This window comes from Dipodomys spectabilis, unplaced genomic scaffold (genome assembly GCF_019054845.1).
Source record: "Dipodomys spectabilis isolate Male_0828 unplaced genomic scaffold, ASM1905484v1 ptg000024l, whole genome shotgun sequence".
NCBI classification, from domain to species: Eukaryota; Metazoa; Chordata; class Mammalia; order Rodentia; family Heteromyidae; genus Dipodomys; species Dipodomys spectabilis.
Window position 1 is genome coordinate 12,750,347 of NW_024870701.1, and position 18,620 is coordinate 12,768,966.

General features: G+C 38.4%; 1 protein-coding gene across 2 annotated transcripts in view; it reads right to left on the bottom strand.

Annotated features, from left to right (window-relative positions):
• Positions 1-18,620, bottom strand: part of Garem1 (GRB2 associated regulator of MAPK1 subtype 1) — a 174,789-nt gene that overhangs the window by 12,450 nt on the left and 143,719 nt on the right. For both annotated transcript variants that reach the window (XM_042675335.1, XM_042675334.1), the window contains exon 4: positions 7,874-9,046. In XM_042675335.1, coding sequence (XP_042531269.1) covers positions 7,874-9,046 — 1,173 coding nt within the window. The remainder of the gene's footprint in view (positions 1-7,873; positions 9,047-18,620) is intronic.

The window sequence follows — 18,620 nt, forward strand, 5'->3', positions numbered from 1 at the left end:
ATAGACCAAAGACCTTAATGTACGAGCTGAAACTTTAAAAGCACTGAAAGAAAATATAGGGGAAATACTCCTCATATATAGGAAAATGCAGATTTGACTCTTGAGTAGCTCTCCAATATCTTGTGAAATAATAGAAAGAACTGACAACAGCACTGCATCAGACTAAAAAGTTTTCATTTAACAAAGCAGACAATGATCAGGGTGAAGTGACAGTCTATAGAATAGGAGAAAGCTTCTGCCTGCTATTTACTGGACAGGTGATTAATCTCTAGAAAAAATAAAAATTAAATGACCAAAGAACAAAAAAAAATCTAATTAATAGGTAGGCAAGTGAACTGAACAATTTTCGAAAGTACAAATGTCCAATAAATTATACATAAAGACATGTTCCATATGCTTAGCCATAAAGAAAATCCAATTGTACCCCACCCTATACAGAAGGTTATTATCAAAAGCTAGTAAGGATATGGGGAAAAAAATCACCCTCATACACTGTTGGTGAGAATATAAATTAGTGTGGCCACCATGGAAACCATTATGGAGAATCCTTCAGAACTAAAATTTTGTTATGATTCTGCTATACTACTTCTGGGTGTACACCTGAAGGAGCCTAAGTCAGTATACACTAGAGGTCCCAGCACACCTATGTTTACTGCAGCACTATTCATAATATCTAATCTAGGTGCCCATCAGGGGAAAAAGAGAGAGGAGAAGAGAGTGGGGGAGGGGAGAGAGACAACAAGAAAGGGAGGGGGGCAGAATGGAGTTTTATTCAGCCATAAAAAAGAATGGAGTAATGCCATTTTCAGGGAACTGGAGATCATTATGTTAAGCAAACAGCCAGACTCAGAAAGATAAAAATACTATTTTCTCTCATACGTAGAATTTAGGTAGAAAAATAATAGACACTAAATTAGAAGTGTAGGACTTCGGAAGAGGAAAAGGTCAGTGGGAAGGAGACAAAGGAAGATAATGGGGGAATGAACATGGGCAAAATACTTCGCATGCAGATTTGAAAATTATGTAATAAAGCCCATGATTTTGTATAATTAGTATGGTAATAAAAATAAAAATAAATATATAAAATACAAGGCAATTAATTTACATGTTACCCAAACATAGTAATAATTTAGTCCTTATTTCAGTTAACAAATGGAAATGTAGGTACTGCTTGCTTACACAATACTCTTCAAAGTTATAATTAAAATTAATTAAATGTCAAATGCCTTAGGAGACCTCATTAATTAGTGGAATCTTGAGTGGATGTTTTTTTATAGAGTAGTTATTCTGAGAAGTGAATAATCAGTCCTGTATTTCTTTTTGTGTAGTGCTTGGGATTAAACCTAGGCACTCACTTATTCTTTTTTTTATTGTGAAAATACTATACAGAGGGGTTACAAGTACATGAGCAAGGTAAAGAGTATATTTCTTATCAAGCATTGTTGCCTCCTCTTCTTAGCAAGAGCTCTGTCACTGAGCTATCCCAACAACTAATTCCATATTAATCTTTTTACTACCTAAACTTGAATCATTAAATTATTTTAAGAAAACCTGCCCTTTGTGCTAGACAAATACAAGACAGTAATCCCAGCACTTGGGAGGTAGAGATCAGTTCAACGTTATTTTGGGCTATCTATGGAGAGTCAGTTTAAAAAACAAAAACAAAATGAAGTGAAACAAAGCAAAAAAGAAAACCTGTCCTTCCACGTCTTTTCTAACATTAATATGTGATAGAGAAAAAAGCCAAAGCCAAAATAAAAATTGCAGAACAGAATTGTTTTTCTGTGGTCACTTCCTTGTTTATAAACAAATATTTTTATGGAGCTTTCTTACTTTGGGTAGTCATGTAACCTAATTCTAGATGATGGACATATCCAGGGTGCAAGATCTGTTGGCACCATGGCCTAGCTCAGCCGTGCCTAAGGAATGGAATTATTCTTGGAAAATTCTCAGCTTTGAGACTACCATACAGGTTGACCTGAAAGTATTAGTGTCTTGATACTTGTTGACAGCTTTAGAGCCACAGGCAGCCTTTTCAAAACAAGTACCCTAAATTCCTTCAAGCTCTCTAACGCCTTCAATTACAGGATTCTGTTACTAAGATCCACAAGATATTAGGCAGTTTGCGGGGGAGGTTCTTTCTTTTGCCTTGTGATTATTGCCAAGTTTATAACTCCACAGCCAGGTAACTATAACATAATCTATTTTGAAAATAAAAATTCTTTCTGAAACAGCGAATGAAGATGAAACTACCAAACACAATTTGGGGAATGAGGACAAGGAGCCCATCTTGGTGTCAGGGCTACCACTGCTGATTGGGCTTAGAGGTAGACAAGCCCTGACTCTGTGGAGGGGCCTCATAAAGTGGAAAAGGGAGACTTACCCCATCTCTTGGTTAAGATGGATGGGAGAGAAAAGACTTGAAAAATCATTTCCTATCTGGCTCTTAGATGGAATCCATCTATATTAAATTATTACTATTCTTTATTTTAAATGCTTACCAGGCACGGGGGGAAAATGCCGAACACTTTGTATGATACAATAATGCAATGAAGAATTTATCATCTCCACTGGAACTTAGTAAGGAGGTGATTTTGCCCAAAGTATGAAACTGCTATGTGGTAGGGTGCAGATCCTAGTCCAACGTGCCTCTCTAACTCAATGCTACATACTGTCCTCTAGTGTGGTAGACCAGTTTTTCCTCTGATTCATGAGAGGATTTAATAAAGACCCCCAGGATTCATAGTACTTCCTTCTAGTTTTCCACTGACTGTGCAGCCTCCCCAGCGCAGACTAGAGACATTCCAACATACAGTCAAATTAGTCTTTTCAAGTACTCACGTTAGGCCCAGTCAATCTGGCATTCAATCCATCCTTTAGTCTTGTTTTTCTCAAACAACAACATGGTTTTCTCCCAGTCTCCTAGTGATGAATATGGATTATCACTTCATCTTTTCCCTATACCTTTCTCCTGTCAATTTGCTAATGGTTAAACAAATTCATCAGTACCACAATACAGTTTTTTTAAATGAATAGCTCAAAACTTAGAGCTTCTTTTATGGATTTCTTCTTACTAATGTCAGGAACTGCTATAATGTTAACAGCAAAGTTAAGTGTAGATGCAGTTATTTTTCTTTGCTTTTGTTTTCTATTACTAGAGACAGATGAAGGATATTGATCAATGGGTCTTGGTTTTTCCTGGTAAGATACTGTTGTGCAAGAGATTTTAGAGGATCACTCAATAGTTGTATTTTGGCAGGGAGGGCTGGGGATTGGACCTATATAGAGCCTTGCCTACATTAGGCAAGTGTTCTACGATTGAGGTACATACCCACAACCTAACTAATAGTTTTGATTACCATTTGTAATTCACTGTATCGACCAGAGCAGTAAGGGAGTCATTCTATGTATAAAATTCCATATTATATAAAGTGTTCCTGTCATTGTTTTTTAAAATTGTATTTTCTTTTTTGGGTACGGTCGTGGGATCTGAACTCTGAGGGGCGCTGTCCCTCAGCTCAAGGTTAGCGCTCTACCACTTGAGCCACAGCGCCACTTCCGGCTTTTTTCTTTTTGCTTATGTGGTGCTGAGGAATTGAAACCAGGGCCTCAGGCATGCAAGGCAGGCGCTCTACCACTGAGCCACCTTCCCAGCCCTAAAACTGTATTTTCTAAAAAGGAAAAAATATGGAGGGAAAAAAGCTCTTGAATCATGCTTGTCATTTGTAGAGTATATTTGGATAAATATTTTAGACATATTAGCCAATACTCATAAATTAAAGTGATTTATGGAGGCCCACAATGTTATGAAACAGAGGATATGTTTAGAATAAATGACTGGATCAATAAGGATAATTCATTTAAGAGAGTCATTTTGGTTCATGGCCTCCCTGCAAAATTTTAAGCGACAGTGGCACTGCCCAGTAAGCTGGGCATGCTCTCCCTCAGCTTGGACCTGGCTGCAATACTGCTAGAGGATTTGAGTGGCCAAGTCTTATTTACTTCTGGAACCCACAACCATTTACTTTTTCTGAGGACAATTCTGTCAGGGAATAGTTTCTCACGCCCCAAAGGATAAATGGCAGTATTTTGTTCAAAAACCTGTATTAATCTTTACAAAGACACAAGATGACTACAGCATCATTCTAATCAGGCATGATTGTTGAAGGGGAAAGATTTATTCTTATTTTCACAAAAAGAATCAAAGACCATGAAAACCTGCTAGAGAGAGTATAATATCACAACTTAGGACACTGGAACTGAATGTGACACATAATTAGAAGAAAAAGAAAAGCTGACATGTACTACAATGCAGCTACTGCACCTTTAAGACCCTTCCTCACATGGCTGGGTTAATGAAACAGTTCATTAGCCCATCATCAGCTTTGCATTATTACTATGAGACAGCATGTTTTTGATTGGTCCATGGCCTTATCATATATTCCTGAGGACCTGGTAGGGGCTGTCACCTTCCCAGATGATACCCTGTTGGCTTCCCTCACTGGAAAGCTCATTGCCATCTAGGTGGGATGTTAGACACATGTTACATCTCTTTTCTAGAACTCCTATTCTATGTAAAACAGAACTTTTAGTTAATTCTGCAGAAGCAGTTGAATTTATGCCCCACTAAAGTTCCCTTTTAAAAATTACAAGCTGGAGCTGTATCTAAAAATTATGATGTTCTTTGATCCCACACTCATCCTAAAGAAGGGAAAATTCATTTCATGGTTGAAGAACCGATTTTTTAAAAAAAGACTTCATTTAAAATGTAAGATTTTTTTCTTTAAAAGTAAACGATTTCAGGTGTTTATAAAAATCTTTGTTTATAATGATTTATAAACACTGGACATTCTCTTATGTCATAAGAGATTATAGCTTGGACTGGAAGTCTAAATCTTTTCTTCCTTGTTTTTTAAAATGACGTTTGCTTTCAGTTTTAAATTTAACTCTAGTGTTTGTCGTTTAGTATCAAGGTCAAGATTGGACTTCTTAATGTTTATGTCCTTATTCACCTTTGACCAGACACGCACGCATGCACTCATGCACATGCGTGCATGCACACACACACACACACGCACACACATACACACACACACACACACACACACACACACACACACAGAGGTATACACAGATACAAATACAAATGATGCTGGTTTCTTACCTCTAGATTTTGCTATGTCAACAAATCTGAGAGCCACTCATTACATGCCAGATAGGACCAAAGTTAAAGAGGAGAAGCTCATATAATTAATGTTCTGAATAAAGATCAAGGCCCCCAACCATCAAATACCACCATTACAAAGCTGAGTTCTGACTTCACTAAAGGTGCCTAGTACTTCCTAGAAAAAGTGTCTCCTTAATGACATGACTACAAGGACCCAAGGACCTTGATCCCACCAAAAATTCCCTAAATATTCCATTTTCTTATTGAGTATCTCTCTGCTTGTGTCTGAAGGTTCCTCCAAGATCCTTTAAGCAACAAAGGGAATCCGTGCAGACTTGAAGTTTCTAGGAAGCAAGAGATGGGACCTCTCTCAGGAAACCTTTGTAGAAATGAGGGCTCTTTCTGGACAGCTAAGCAAAATGCCTGACATGAACTGCCCAACATTTATGGCTGTCCATGTGTTGCTGCCAACCTTTTGGCCACCTCTGCCCTTCATGTACTCTACTGAACCCTGTCAAGCAGCCAGAGAGAACTTACATGTTTAAGCTGCCCCTGCTCCCATACCCTTGTTCATGCTTTACTTGAAATGGTCTTTCTCATCTCTCTGCTCTTCCTTTTTTTAATGTACATTCTCTACACTCACGTAAAACAACATCTTCATGAAAGTTATCATTCATTCCCAGATAGAAGTTGCCCTTTGTTCTATGGTTTCCTACACACACATTATCTGTCTCTCTCTTCTATTGTTTATCACTTTTTGGCTGATTTTCATCTGCTCACTTTATTTTTTTTTGCCAATCGTGGGGCTTGAACTCTGGGCCTGAGTGCTGTCCCTCAGCTCTTCAGCTCAAGGCTAGTGCTCTACCACTTGGGCCTCAGTGCCACTTCTGGTTTTCTGGTGGTTTATTGGAGATAAGAGTCTCACAGACTTTCCTGCCTGGGCTGGCTTTGAGCCACGATCCTCAGATCTTGGCCTCCTTAGCAGCTAGGATTACAGGCATGAGCCACTGGCGCCCAGCACATCTGCTCACTTTCTACATCAAACTGAAAGCTACCAAGATCCACAGTCCAGGTCTTATGGTTGTTCGTATTTTTAGCATTGGCCCCAGTAATTCCACAGTTTTAAGACTGGGTTCTTCACAGACTCAGGATTCCAAGAATGTTTCTGGAGACCAGTCAATGGAGGAAGAGTGGACAAAGGCCCAAAGACCACTGGTTCTCAATCCCGTGCTGTGGGTGTGTTTAGACTTTAATTCTTCTAATACACTGGGATTCATGTCAATTTTTTTTTAGAATGGACTCCACTAGAGATAGAAACAAAGTGTATCACCATAATACATATTATCAAACACATAAAGATAATGCTGTCTGATCCTTTTAGTGCATCCTTTCTTCAGGTATAACAACATACAATGATCAAACTGAGTAGCAAAGGTTCAGAGTGGATGTTACTCAAAAAAAAAAAAAAAAAAAAAAAAAAACCCAAAACAAAATAACAAACCCACACCAAAGCCAAAAGTCCTTTCTCCTATTTGTAATGACTTTTTACTTTTTCGGGAGTTATGGGGATTGAACCTAGGACCATATACACTGTAACCATAGGCTCCGCTAGCCATATTCCACACAGCTCCTGATTGATCTTTTAGCATGAAAAGTTCATGGGAGATCCATCTAGCTCTGGGTAATGTTTTAAGATCTAAGCATAACAATATGGCACCTGATTCTGCTCTGTGTGTGTGTGTGTGTGTGTGTGTGTGTGTGTGTACACAGACTCATGCTTTACCTCAGTGTACTGTCAGGGATACATGAAAAAGTTACAAATGATGCTTGATGCCTCCTGGGTCCTCTCTGCTGTCTCTCATATTCTATACTCCTCTTCTCTTTCAGACATCCTATCACTGCAAATGACATTAACATCCACTTTTGATCTGCTAAACACCCAGTTTTCCTTTATTGCTTGCTTTCCTTTACTTCCCTCGTCCATTCAATGTCAGTGACAACTGTTGGTCTATCTTCAAACTATATTCCAAGCACCTCATTTCTCCCTACCACTTACTGTTACTAGCTGCTATATAGTCTAGGCATTGTCACCAAATACTTCTGTTAGAGCAATTACCTCTTTCTTGGCCTAGGGTCTACTTCCTATAACCAGTTTTCTAGGAAATAACAAGTCAGGGTGGGTTGGTTGTTTATATGTTTGCTTATTTATTCTGTAAATGAGAACCCTGGGTCTCCACTCTGCCATTCGAGTTAATGCCTCTAGCTCCAAAGTCAGGTTTAAACATTTCTTCTTAAAATATCTCAAGAAGGGAAGTGGAGCTGTGGCTCAAGGGGTAGAGCACTAGCCTTGAGCTGAAGAGCTGAGGGACAGCACCTAGGCCCAGAGTTCAAGCCCCATGACCAACAAAAAAAATATCTCAAGAAGTTTCTCATCCAACATAACACTCTCACCCGACTCTAACTCCTTATTAGTGGAGTAACCTAGTAACATTGGTATTTCAATCCAATTAAGCACATTTGTTTATTATGATAACCCTTTCTTTAAAAAAAAATGAGTGGTGCTGGTAGTGTGGTTCAAGTGGTTGAGCACCTAAAGGCAACCTAAAGGGCCCGAGTTCAAGGTCCAATACTGTCCAAACAAACAGTACAGAGGACTAAGCATAGAGACAGAAAGATTGGTACACCACTCAAAAGCAAACAACTTACGGCTTCAGATTTGGGAGGCACCGGAGGTGGAGGTAGGGCAATTTCTGAAGACTTCATTGCAGCTCCAAGAGTCTCAGGGACAAGAAGAGGAGAAGCTGTACATTTAGACCTGACAGAGCCTCGAGATGGGTCACATCTGCTTTTCTCACTCAGTGAGCGAGTGAGAGGCTGACGGCTGGGCTTGCCTTCCTCCAGCCAAAGCTCTTCATAAGGGAGTTCTGACTTTCCTTGGACACTCACAGACTCTTCACTAGCCTCTGGGAAAAGGTAGTCACTCCCACTGTCACCAGAGTCCTGGTAGGGCAGGATGTCATGAGGAAAGGGAGCCCATTCTCCCCCCAGGTCCCGGCAGCCATGGAGGTTGACCTCACTGTTGCCATGGAGATTGTTGCCATATACACAGACTGAAAGCCGGTGGAAGGACTGGGTAAGCTCATCTCGAGCATAGCTTAGGGAATTGGGGACGTGGTTGTGGCCCGAGCAGCGGCCCTTCTTGGGACTCTTGCAGTCCTCGTTCCAGTCTGTTTTCACATCACGGACAGCCCGTGAGTACTCGTCAATGTCAAACTGCTCTTGACAGATACCCAGCCAGTGATGGACCAGGGTTTCAGGCCACAGCTCTCCCTTCACCAGGTGTTCAGGGAGGCTGAACTTGGGGACGGATAAGTGCAATGGAAAGTGCATGGGGAGGATCTTGTTGTTTCTCAACACACAGCAAACCACCACGGTCTTGGTCTGGATGTTCACAAACTTGTAGCGGTGCCCCTCTCGGATGAAATGGAGGTCATATGGGTTTCTGGGTGGAGGACTGGGCACAGTCACATTCACAGGGAGTCGGGTTTTCTCCACAATGTTACGGATGGTGTGTTCACCCTCTTGCATCTGAAGTTCCAGGGGACTTCGGGTGCTAAATCTGCCCTTGCACTGGAATGGAAGGCTGATACTTTCATTGGTCCGGTGATTCATGCAAATGAGGCATGGCATTTTGCCTTTTCCCAGCTTGCTGATGGAATTGAGCTTCCCAATCTTTTTGAAGATTGTGTTGAGGCGTGACTTTTCCTTGAAAGTCTTAGCATAAAGGATTTCTGCCTGCCCCATAAGAGTGAGTTCATCCCCGGTACACAGGGTGATGTTGTAAACTTCAGTGTCTTCATTGCATTCACCGGAAGCAACCTACAAATATGATCAATCAAACTGCAGGTTAATGCCTTTAGTCTTTCAAACACACAGGTAAAGAACTTCCTATCAAGACATGGATATACACACATACCGAGGAAAATGAGGTATTTTAATATGGAATTTTGACAAACTACACTGGTGTATCAGGCATGTTTGAACCCAACTACATTTGCATTCATCCTTCCACCCAGAAATCCCACGTCCAAGAGTTTACCTAAAGACAATCTTCTAATTTTATGAAACTATGCATGTATGTTCATTGCAGCGTTATTTGTATTTACACAGTCTCTGAAATGATCTAAATGCCCAGAGGAGACCAACTAGAAGAGCTATAATATACACACACAATGGTCCTACGCAAAAAAGCATGAGGACAATGGAGACAGATTAGGAGAATCCAGTCCTCCAAGCTGGTGTTTGGCTGAGGCTAAGTATTGTTAGATAAAGGTTTATAGGAGAATGTCAAGCTTTGTTTTATATCTTTGTTTTAAAAAATCTTTCATGTCTTTTTCCTCCTAGCTGTCTAGTGAGTGAACTGACAGTGCTAGGCCAGGTACAGTAGTAGCTACTGCCAGGGAGCAGAACTGGGTGACTATCTCAGGTCAGACAGAGACATAGGTCAGCTGTACTGTCTCTTGACGTCCTGAGTCCTGCAAGGCTAAAAGTGACAATGCTGCCACTCTTGAAGTTCCATCTGAGAAGGTATAAACCTCAGCTTCAGTCCCATTGCTTTCGTAGAATCTATAGAGCTGTCAATCAACCAGCTGCTTCTTTCAGGATTACGAGAGCAGTCATCATGACAGCTGTAGCTACTTTAAACACTTTACAGCTGCTAAGGAGACTCTAATCAGCCGCTGCCACCTGGAAGAGACTTGCGTCCAGCCAAAGAAAGTGCCACAGCTGCCATGACCACCACAGAAGCCATTGCTTCAGTTCCAGGCAAAATCACTTCCACAGCTGCTGTGTCAAGAGACTCTGTTTCAGTCATGATCACTCTAGACACCCTGTGATGACTTCAGAGCTCAGCACATCTCCCTCTACGCGCAGCTTCTGTTGACTTTCAGATGTCTCCTGCCCACGACAGCAGGATCAGGCTGGCCAGTCCAGTCTTAGTTACACTAGTATGATTATGCAAAAGGTACAGTTAGTATACTATACCAAAATATGTGTGTATGCTTTGCAAGTTAGCTATATAAGCAAACAATTCTCTCACCGCCTCTAGGGTGACTTCCTTTTCACATACTGTTGTCCCGTTTGTGCTGCAAACTAGGCCCCAATAAAGCCTCATTTGAGTAGTTCTATGGTCTTTAAGCATGATTAGATTGAGCTATGCTGGCAACAAGAAGAACAGCAATTCCTGCAAGCATTGCACACATCCAGCAGCTAGAAGAGAACTGATAAGTTCCAGCGAGTAGACAGTTGGAGAGACTGGAGAACTAAGATTGTGAACAATTGCAGAAGTGCTGAGCGGGTGAGAGGCAATGGAGAGGTGAAGGATTGTGGAAGGTAAAAAACGATGAAGAGAGAAGAGCTATAGAGAACTGGTCCCAGCAATGGGAAGAGCTCCAAAGAGTCAGTGTGAGTTGAGCAGCCACCAAAGGCAGCTGACAGAGCTATTAGCACTAGCAGCTTGTGCTGGGCGGCTGGCACTCAAAGCTCAGAGTTGTTGGCAACTATGGGAGCTGCACTTTGCCTATTTGTGATTTCCATATGAATACAGCAAAAGAACCTTTAGCTGGCAGATTATTGATATACTGATATGAAATTGTATGATATATTAAAGGGATAAAACCAAGATGCAATAAAGTTTATAAAATATACATACGTTTTTGTTTAAGAAAAAAGGGAGCAGGGGAAAAATAAAGAAGGGGGTAACAAGGATCGATAGGAAATGTTCTCATTACCTTACTCATGCAACTGTAACCCCTCTGTACAGTATCTTTACAATAAAAAAAGAAAAAAGGGGGTATGCATGTATTTTCTTCTTATTCTTGTGAAAAAAGGAATGGAATAAGCCAGCAAATAATGAAGTTGAGTACTTACAGCAGATAGGGTAGGGAGGAACCAAGGAAAAGTAACATGAGTGAAAATGGAATCTCTCTGAGTAAACTATTTTATAGTTTTCCTTTTAGGATGTATGTGAGTGTTATACATGTACAAAGAATTAAGTCAATAAGATTTAAAAACGAACCACTCTGAATGCAAACAGAAATGGATAAACCCAACTGTATTCCAAATTTGTAAAATAACTACTTTGGGTACAGAGACAACTAATCTGGAATGCTGCTCTATCCTAGGTATTGTCAATCCTGAAAACTGCCTTTGACTGTGTAATGCTGGTAGCAGGGGAGTGGGAATGGGGGATATTGATAATCATTTGTTCTCTTTAACCCTTTTTAAGAGAAATATGTACAGAAAGCATGTGAATCAACTTTATGTATACAGTAAGACGGAGTAAATGAGTGAGTATGTTGATGTGTTAAAGATTACAGTTTTTACTGTGGAAGGAGTGACGGAAACATGGGATGGGTTAAAGCGGTATAAGCAGGTGAGCAAGACAGAACTCCTTGAGAACTGATTTAGAATTGGAGATTTTTAAATGATTCACATATATTCTTTCTCTCTCTTTCACACACACAAATAAACAGACACAGACACACACACTTTAGCTTTCTTCCCAAGCAACTAGGATCTAAAGTTCCCTGTGACCCAAACTATTCTCTAGTAAAAGGAAGCAGGATCCCTCAAAGAAATGACCAGTTCCAGGTGTGGCACCGGAGAGGTACATTTGGTTGTGCCAAATGGAACATTTGGTTGTGCCAGACAGTAAAGCATTCATAAGACAAGGAGCATGTGTCAAAAGAACACAGAAGGGGTGGGGAGATGGGAAGGGATGGGAAGGGGAAACAAAGGAAGAGGCAACAATGCTTGATCATTATCTTGCCTATGTAATTGTAACCCCTCTGTACAGTATTTTCACAATAAAAAATTAAAAAAAAAACAGGACCCAGCCTGAGTTGGTTCCTACTGACAGCACCTGGACAACTTGTGAATCACAATAAATATACTATTATAATCTAATAAAATTATAATCTAATTATAATTTAATAATATAATCTAATAATGTTTTATTATAATCTAATAAAATAAAAACTGCCAAGTATATACTGATAGCAAAAAAAAAGGACAAGTGAAGAAAATGAATGGGGAAAAACAATATGGAGAGACTGAACCAGAAAAATCTGTTTTACAGCTATCATAGTAAAGATTGGTTGACACAAGATGACCAGTGAATGCTGAATGCATCAAGTTTGAAAGAAGTTATATAATGGCTTTAAGTGTTTTCCTTAGTTGAGATGAGGTAAAAGACAACAAACACCTTGACTAGACCATCAAATTAAGTACCACCAAAAAGAGGCATACCAGCAATGTATAGTCAGAGCTGCTCAGGATCTCACCTATGTAACATCCCAGAACCTAAACATGAGAAAGATGAGACAAACTGAGCAATATTTGTCCTTCCTCCTTCCTTCCTTGTGTTGGGAATGGAGATTAGGGCATCAACTATACTAGAAAAGCACTCTATCACTGAGCTACACTCCTGGCCTGAGAAACATTCCAGTACAATGGCTGGTATAAACTCTTTCTTTTGTTGTTGTTGTTGGTCATGGGTCTTGAACTCTGGGCCTAAGTGCTGTCCCTCAGCTCTTCAGCTCAAGGCTAGCATTCTACCACTTGAGCTACAGTGCCACTTCCAGTTTTCTGGTGGTTTACTGGAGATAAGAGTTTCATGGCCCTTCCTGCCCGGGCTGGCTTTGAACCATGATCCTCAGATCTTAGCCTTCTGAGTAGCTAGGATTATAGGTGTGAGCCATGGGTGCCTGGTTCAGTGTATACTCTTAACTCAATGTTCATGCAAGAGAAAAGATAAAAAAATGATTTCAGATTAAAGTGACGTAAACAGAAATAAAAAGTAAATGCAAATGAAATATACTGGATCAACTGGTAAATTTTGATTAGGAAGGGTAAATAAATTTCCTTACTGCTAAGGTACCAGATTTCTGTAACAAAATACCATTATTCTTCAGTAAAATACACTGATCTATTAAGAGGGAAAGGGCATAATGTATTCAACTTACTCTCAAATGATTCAGAAAAATTGTAAGTCATATGGTGTATTTGTTCATATGAGGGTGCGTGAGGGGGTAGAAGATGATAAGAACAAATGTGGGCAAATGGACAATAGTATAAGCTGGTTAGTATTCAGTGAATTTGGTAATATTTTTAAGAAATAAAATTATTTAAAAATTAAAAATGGGAAAAGAAAAAAAAGACATTAAGTTATTTTTAAATTTTTGCCTACTGATTTTTCCAGATGACCTGTTGAATCTTTTTCTTTTTTTGGCCAGTCGTGGGACCTGAACTCTGGGCCTGGGCTCTATCGCGCCTGGGCTCTATCGCTCAGCTCTTCAGCTCAAGGCTCGCGCTCAGCCACTTGAGCCACAACGCCACTTCTGGCTTTTTCTGCTTATGTGGTGCTGAGGACTCAAACCCAGGGCCTTATACGTGCAAGGCAAGCCCTCTACCACTGAGCCATCTTCCCAGCCCTATTGAATCATTTTGTCTGTGGTGTGTACTGTGCATTTTCTTTGAAATATATTAAATGTGTTGATGTTTTGTCAGGACGTGATATCACTGGGACTTCCAAATAGGCAGATGGTAACTCTCAACATGTATTCGGATTTTTATTCCTTTATTAGGACTCTATCAGTTGTGAATGTTTTCAATTCAGTTATTGAATGTTTATTATTCTCCATGTCTCGTATCTTACTGCAAAAACATTTTTTTTCAGTTTATTCACTTGTTATTTTGAGAATATATCCCAGAAAAAATGACAAAAAAAATTTATACTTGATCTTTCAATTTCATACCTTTAACCCTCTGGTGTTGAGAGTATTGAGATTTTAATGTGAATACTGTCTCTATAAATATATTAAAATATTCTGGTTTGACGTATACTTTATATCATGTGAGTAATATGTCTTCTAATTCCATTTGCCTGAAAATTTATATGAAGAAATTTAAAAATTTAATTAAATGTGGTTGTTTATTTTAAAATTTGATGTATTACTTTAATATTTAATAGTAGATATCTAAATATTAACATAACTATATGGTTTAAGTAATCTTACATGATAATGTGTATTTAAAAGAGCATGATTATCTCTGACAGTATTTGACCTATGATTTATAGATCTTTGTCACAGTAAGACTGGTATGGTTTTATTACCCTTTTCTTAACAGGTTTGGGTCTCAGGGTTATGCAGAGGCTGAGATTGAACTTTTTGTTGTATTAATAAAAACAGTATGGGTAAACTGACTGATGATGTTTATATTGCTTATCGAGTATAACTGTCAGTGTGTATTTAGAAAATTTGGTAGAACAATCTTTGTAAAGAACCTCTTACTCATCACATCCCAGGTCATCTGTGTGTAATTTTAACCTCTAGAACAAGCAATTTGTCAACACTAGTACTGTAAAAATAAAACAAAACAAAACAACAGCTCTGTGGTTACCATGGTAATGTGTATTTCTCTACACAAGTCTTAAATACATAAATGACAGCACAATATTGTCTTAATTGCAATTCACCTTGCTAATGTTTAAAGTCCACTTTAGGTGACTCAGAGAAGTGTTATTTTTTAAGATATCAGATTAACTGTTTACTTTTCAGACTCAGTATTTACCTGGCCCTAACATTATACCACTAATGCATTCCCCCTTCTGCATTATGATAAGTTTTGAAATGTAAGTATATAAATGAATGCTAAATATTTGTTTAAAATGATTTTGGATTGGCTAAAAAGATGCACAGGAGGACAGAGGGAGGGTGTCGTACATCTACCTTCTCTAGGTAACAACTTATATGACCATGACACTTGTCATTGTGGTGTAGTACTAGGCAGTAACCTTCAAGTTTTCTTTATATCTCACCCACTTTTCCCACTAGTGTCCTTTTTTTCTACATACTAGTAGAAACAACTACTATCTAGTCATCTGATATATGAGTTCTTTGGCCATGTTTTTCATGACCTTGAAGAAATAGCTTAGTTTTTTTCTTTCTTAAACCACTAATGTATCTTGTTTTTTGTTTTTTTTTGGTCGGTCGTGGGGCACTGTCCCTCAGCTCTTCAGCTCAAGACTAGCGCTCTACCACTTGAGCCATAGCTCTACTTCTGGCTTTTTCTGCTTATGTGGTGCTGAGGAATCAATCCCAGGGCCTCATGCATGAAGGCAAGCACTGAGCCACCTTCCCAGCCCTAATGCATCATTTTTTAAATGACAGCACTTGGGACATGTGAAGGCTTTCTTTTCTAACATGATCTGTAGCTTCAAGGTTTAGGTTATTTTATGACTTTGGTTCCCAAGCACACTTTACTATTCACTTTAACTTTTGGCATACTTATCCCTACAGATACTACTTTAAGCGCCAATATTTGTAGATCAGATGCCAGCAAATGACTGCCCACAGTCTAGATCCAGCCCACTAATTTATACACAAGGTTGATTTAGAACACCCTTAGTCCCATTCATGTATGTAGAGGTTTCTTTTACCGGACACTGACAGTGTAGAGTATTTGCAGCAAGTACTCTATAACCTACACAAACTCTAAAATATCTACATGTTCATTTTCTTGAAAGAGCTTGCCCATTTTGGATATAGATCAATGGATTTTGGAATTTGATTGATATTGTACTATTAATTTTATTAGCTAAACTACAAGCTGAGCTTGAATCCTGACTTTACCATTAAGTGACCTCATAATGTTTATTTATTTTGTTCTGCTGGCCAAGTGAATGTATATGTGAACAAGGGCCTACTGTGCTTGGAACACAGTAGGTATCCAATAAATGATGGCCAATAGGACTACTGTTTTTATTAACAATAAAAAATTTTACTCTATGCAATTCAGTTTCACAGTATTTTTCACATCTCGCATTTTTACATTGATATCTAGGTTTTCAGTTACTACTGTTTCAAGCCCAAACCACTACTTCTTAGGATTATCCTTTTCTCTGTTTTGAAGACTAGCTCAAATTTTTATTGAATGTGTTATCCCAGAAAAAAACCTTATAACTGAATACAGCCTGAAATACCATTACAGATATATCCCAAGGGAAGAAAGCATATACAAAGGATTCAAAATATACTAGTTTAGAAGAAACTAGCCTGCAAAACTCTTTTTATTGCAACTTTGTAAAAAAAAAAAACCTGGCAGTTTACCCAGTTGAGAATCACACACACACACACACACACACACACACACACACACACTCACTCTAGCAATAAACTATTTCCAGTGAATAGACAAGGAGCCAATAGTGTCTTTCAAATATGAAGGAATAACAAGGCATGTTTGTTTCTAATCCATTAAATGTATACTTACTACATTTTTCTTAATTTACCTTTATAAACATCAACCTTCCACAGGGATGAAAATGATTGGTATAGTGGAAGTATTACACATAAATGAACTGAAGAGAATGACAGTAAGCTTTTGATACATGCAGCAGACAGTCTTGCACACAGATTAAATAGATCAAAGTAATCCTTACTAAATGTCAGTATCCGGGCGCATTCAACGGCTTTGCCTACATTTTTGTCTGTGTGTATTTAGTAAGTTACTCCCACTCAGTATATAAAAATGCATAACATATGTGAGTACAATCTGTAAGTCTATGTTTTCAACTCTGATGTCATCATTAATGCTAGCAATTAGCCCCACATAAATTATGAGACTAATGTACTGACCAATTTTGTGGTCATTGTCAGTGACAAATGAAGAATCTTACAAATAAATGTTCTTCCTTTGGCAGTTCAGCCAGTCTCCTTGGATTTCTACAGATGTGATTTATTTGCATAATTTCTTTCCCTTTTTATTTTTTTAAAGAGCAAAAGAAACAATGTGTTCCATCTAAGTGCTTTGGTATGTGTGCCTGGTTAACATTTCCAGTTTCAATGCTTCCTGAGAGGAAGTAATTCAAAGTGTGTTATCTAAACAACTCTAATAGGTCTAATCCAGGAAACAATCAGGGTTTTAACATTCATAATACCACTCAGAATTAATGTCCCTTGGTCAAGAAACATTTTAAAACACTAATAAATTTTTTTACATTCATGCATATGCACAGTGTGTGCATGTGCGCACGCACACACAGACACACAAACTGATTGTCTGTACTAGGCAATAAGTTCTCTAATGACCAAACAGCAGGTTAAAATTCTAACTCTTAAGTTACAACAAGGATGGATCTGATTGACAGTCAATAGACAATGATACTATTAGTATTATATTAAGTCCTACCAAATTCAACTTTTATAACTCTATCCTTTGGGAAAATGGCAGAAACGAGAAAAAAAACAGCATTCTAAAAGTTAAGATAAATGTCAGTTGTGGGTATGTATGTTTTTTTTTAAGACAGGAAATAGGACAAGGCTGACAAATAGAAGGGCAATGATTTAATCTGACAGCACAGCAGAGGGTTTGCCAATTGGTAATTTTTCAGAAAAAGTCTCAAAATCTCATTTGACAAAAAAAAGTACTGACCTGTCTTTAAACACTAAAAAATAATTAACCCTGCAAATGTACCCAATTTATCATGCTAGAGAATGTTGATAATAAAATGGCATTTGACTCATCCTAAGTGAATGATGCAACTTTTAAACTGAAAAACAAAAATGAAAGTTGGCTGCATCTAAAGTTCATTTAATCTTCATCTGAAAAATTACTTTTTACATTTGACAAAACTCTGCACAGTCATCAATACTTCTTGACCTTTCTGGAAAAGAGCCAAGAAAAAGGCAGTAAAAACTAGAAGGACTCTGAGCAGCCACAAGAAAGGATGTAGCTGATATGAGGGTTTGTACAGATAGGTGTACACAATCCTTAACTTAGTGTACTTGCTCCAAGTCTAAATAAAGCTCTGTCAAACATAGCTACCAATTTCTAATCCATGACAACCAGAAATGGAAATAAAAACTGGAAAGAAGGATTGTTATAACAAGTATTCTAATAGATTTAAGAGGCAACAACAAACAGAAAAAATTAAATGAGAACACAAAACACCAAATAATAAGGGTACAGGGTCTTTCCATATAAAGGCAAAAGTCATACACATCTCAAGAGATGTTAAGAGTGTCGATGAACTATAGAATAGGAGATGAAGTTAAGTTCAGATTTTGTTCAAGCATTCTCTTTAAATGGCAGGAAAGTAATAGGAAGAATCTGAAAGGGAATTATAGTCATTTTAATAATAATAAAAAAAAAAAAGTTGTTAGAATTCACATCAACCCACCAAAGCTTGCTGTCTAGAAAGGAAATTCCTGGAGGAAATGATCCTTTATCTATTTTGGAAAAAATACAGGAAAAACAGTCTTCCTGATATTATTATAAAGTCAAACACAAGGAGGAGACTATTTTTTAGCTCTCCAGTCACAATCTTGGGGCAGTACTTTCAACTGGAGTGGTGATCAGAGCTGAACTACAATCAACAAAATCTCCAAAG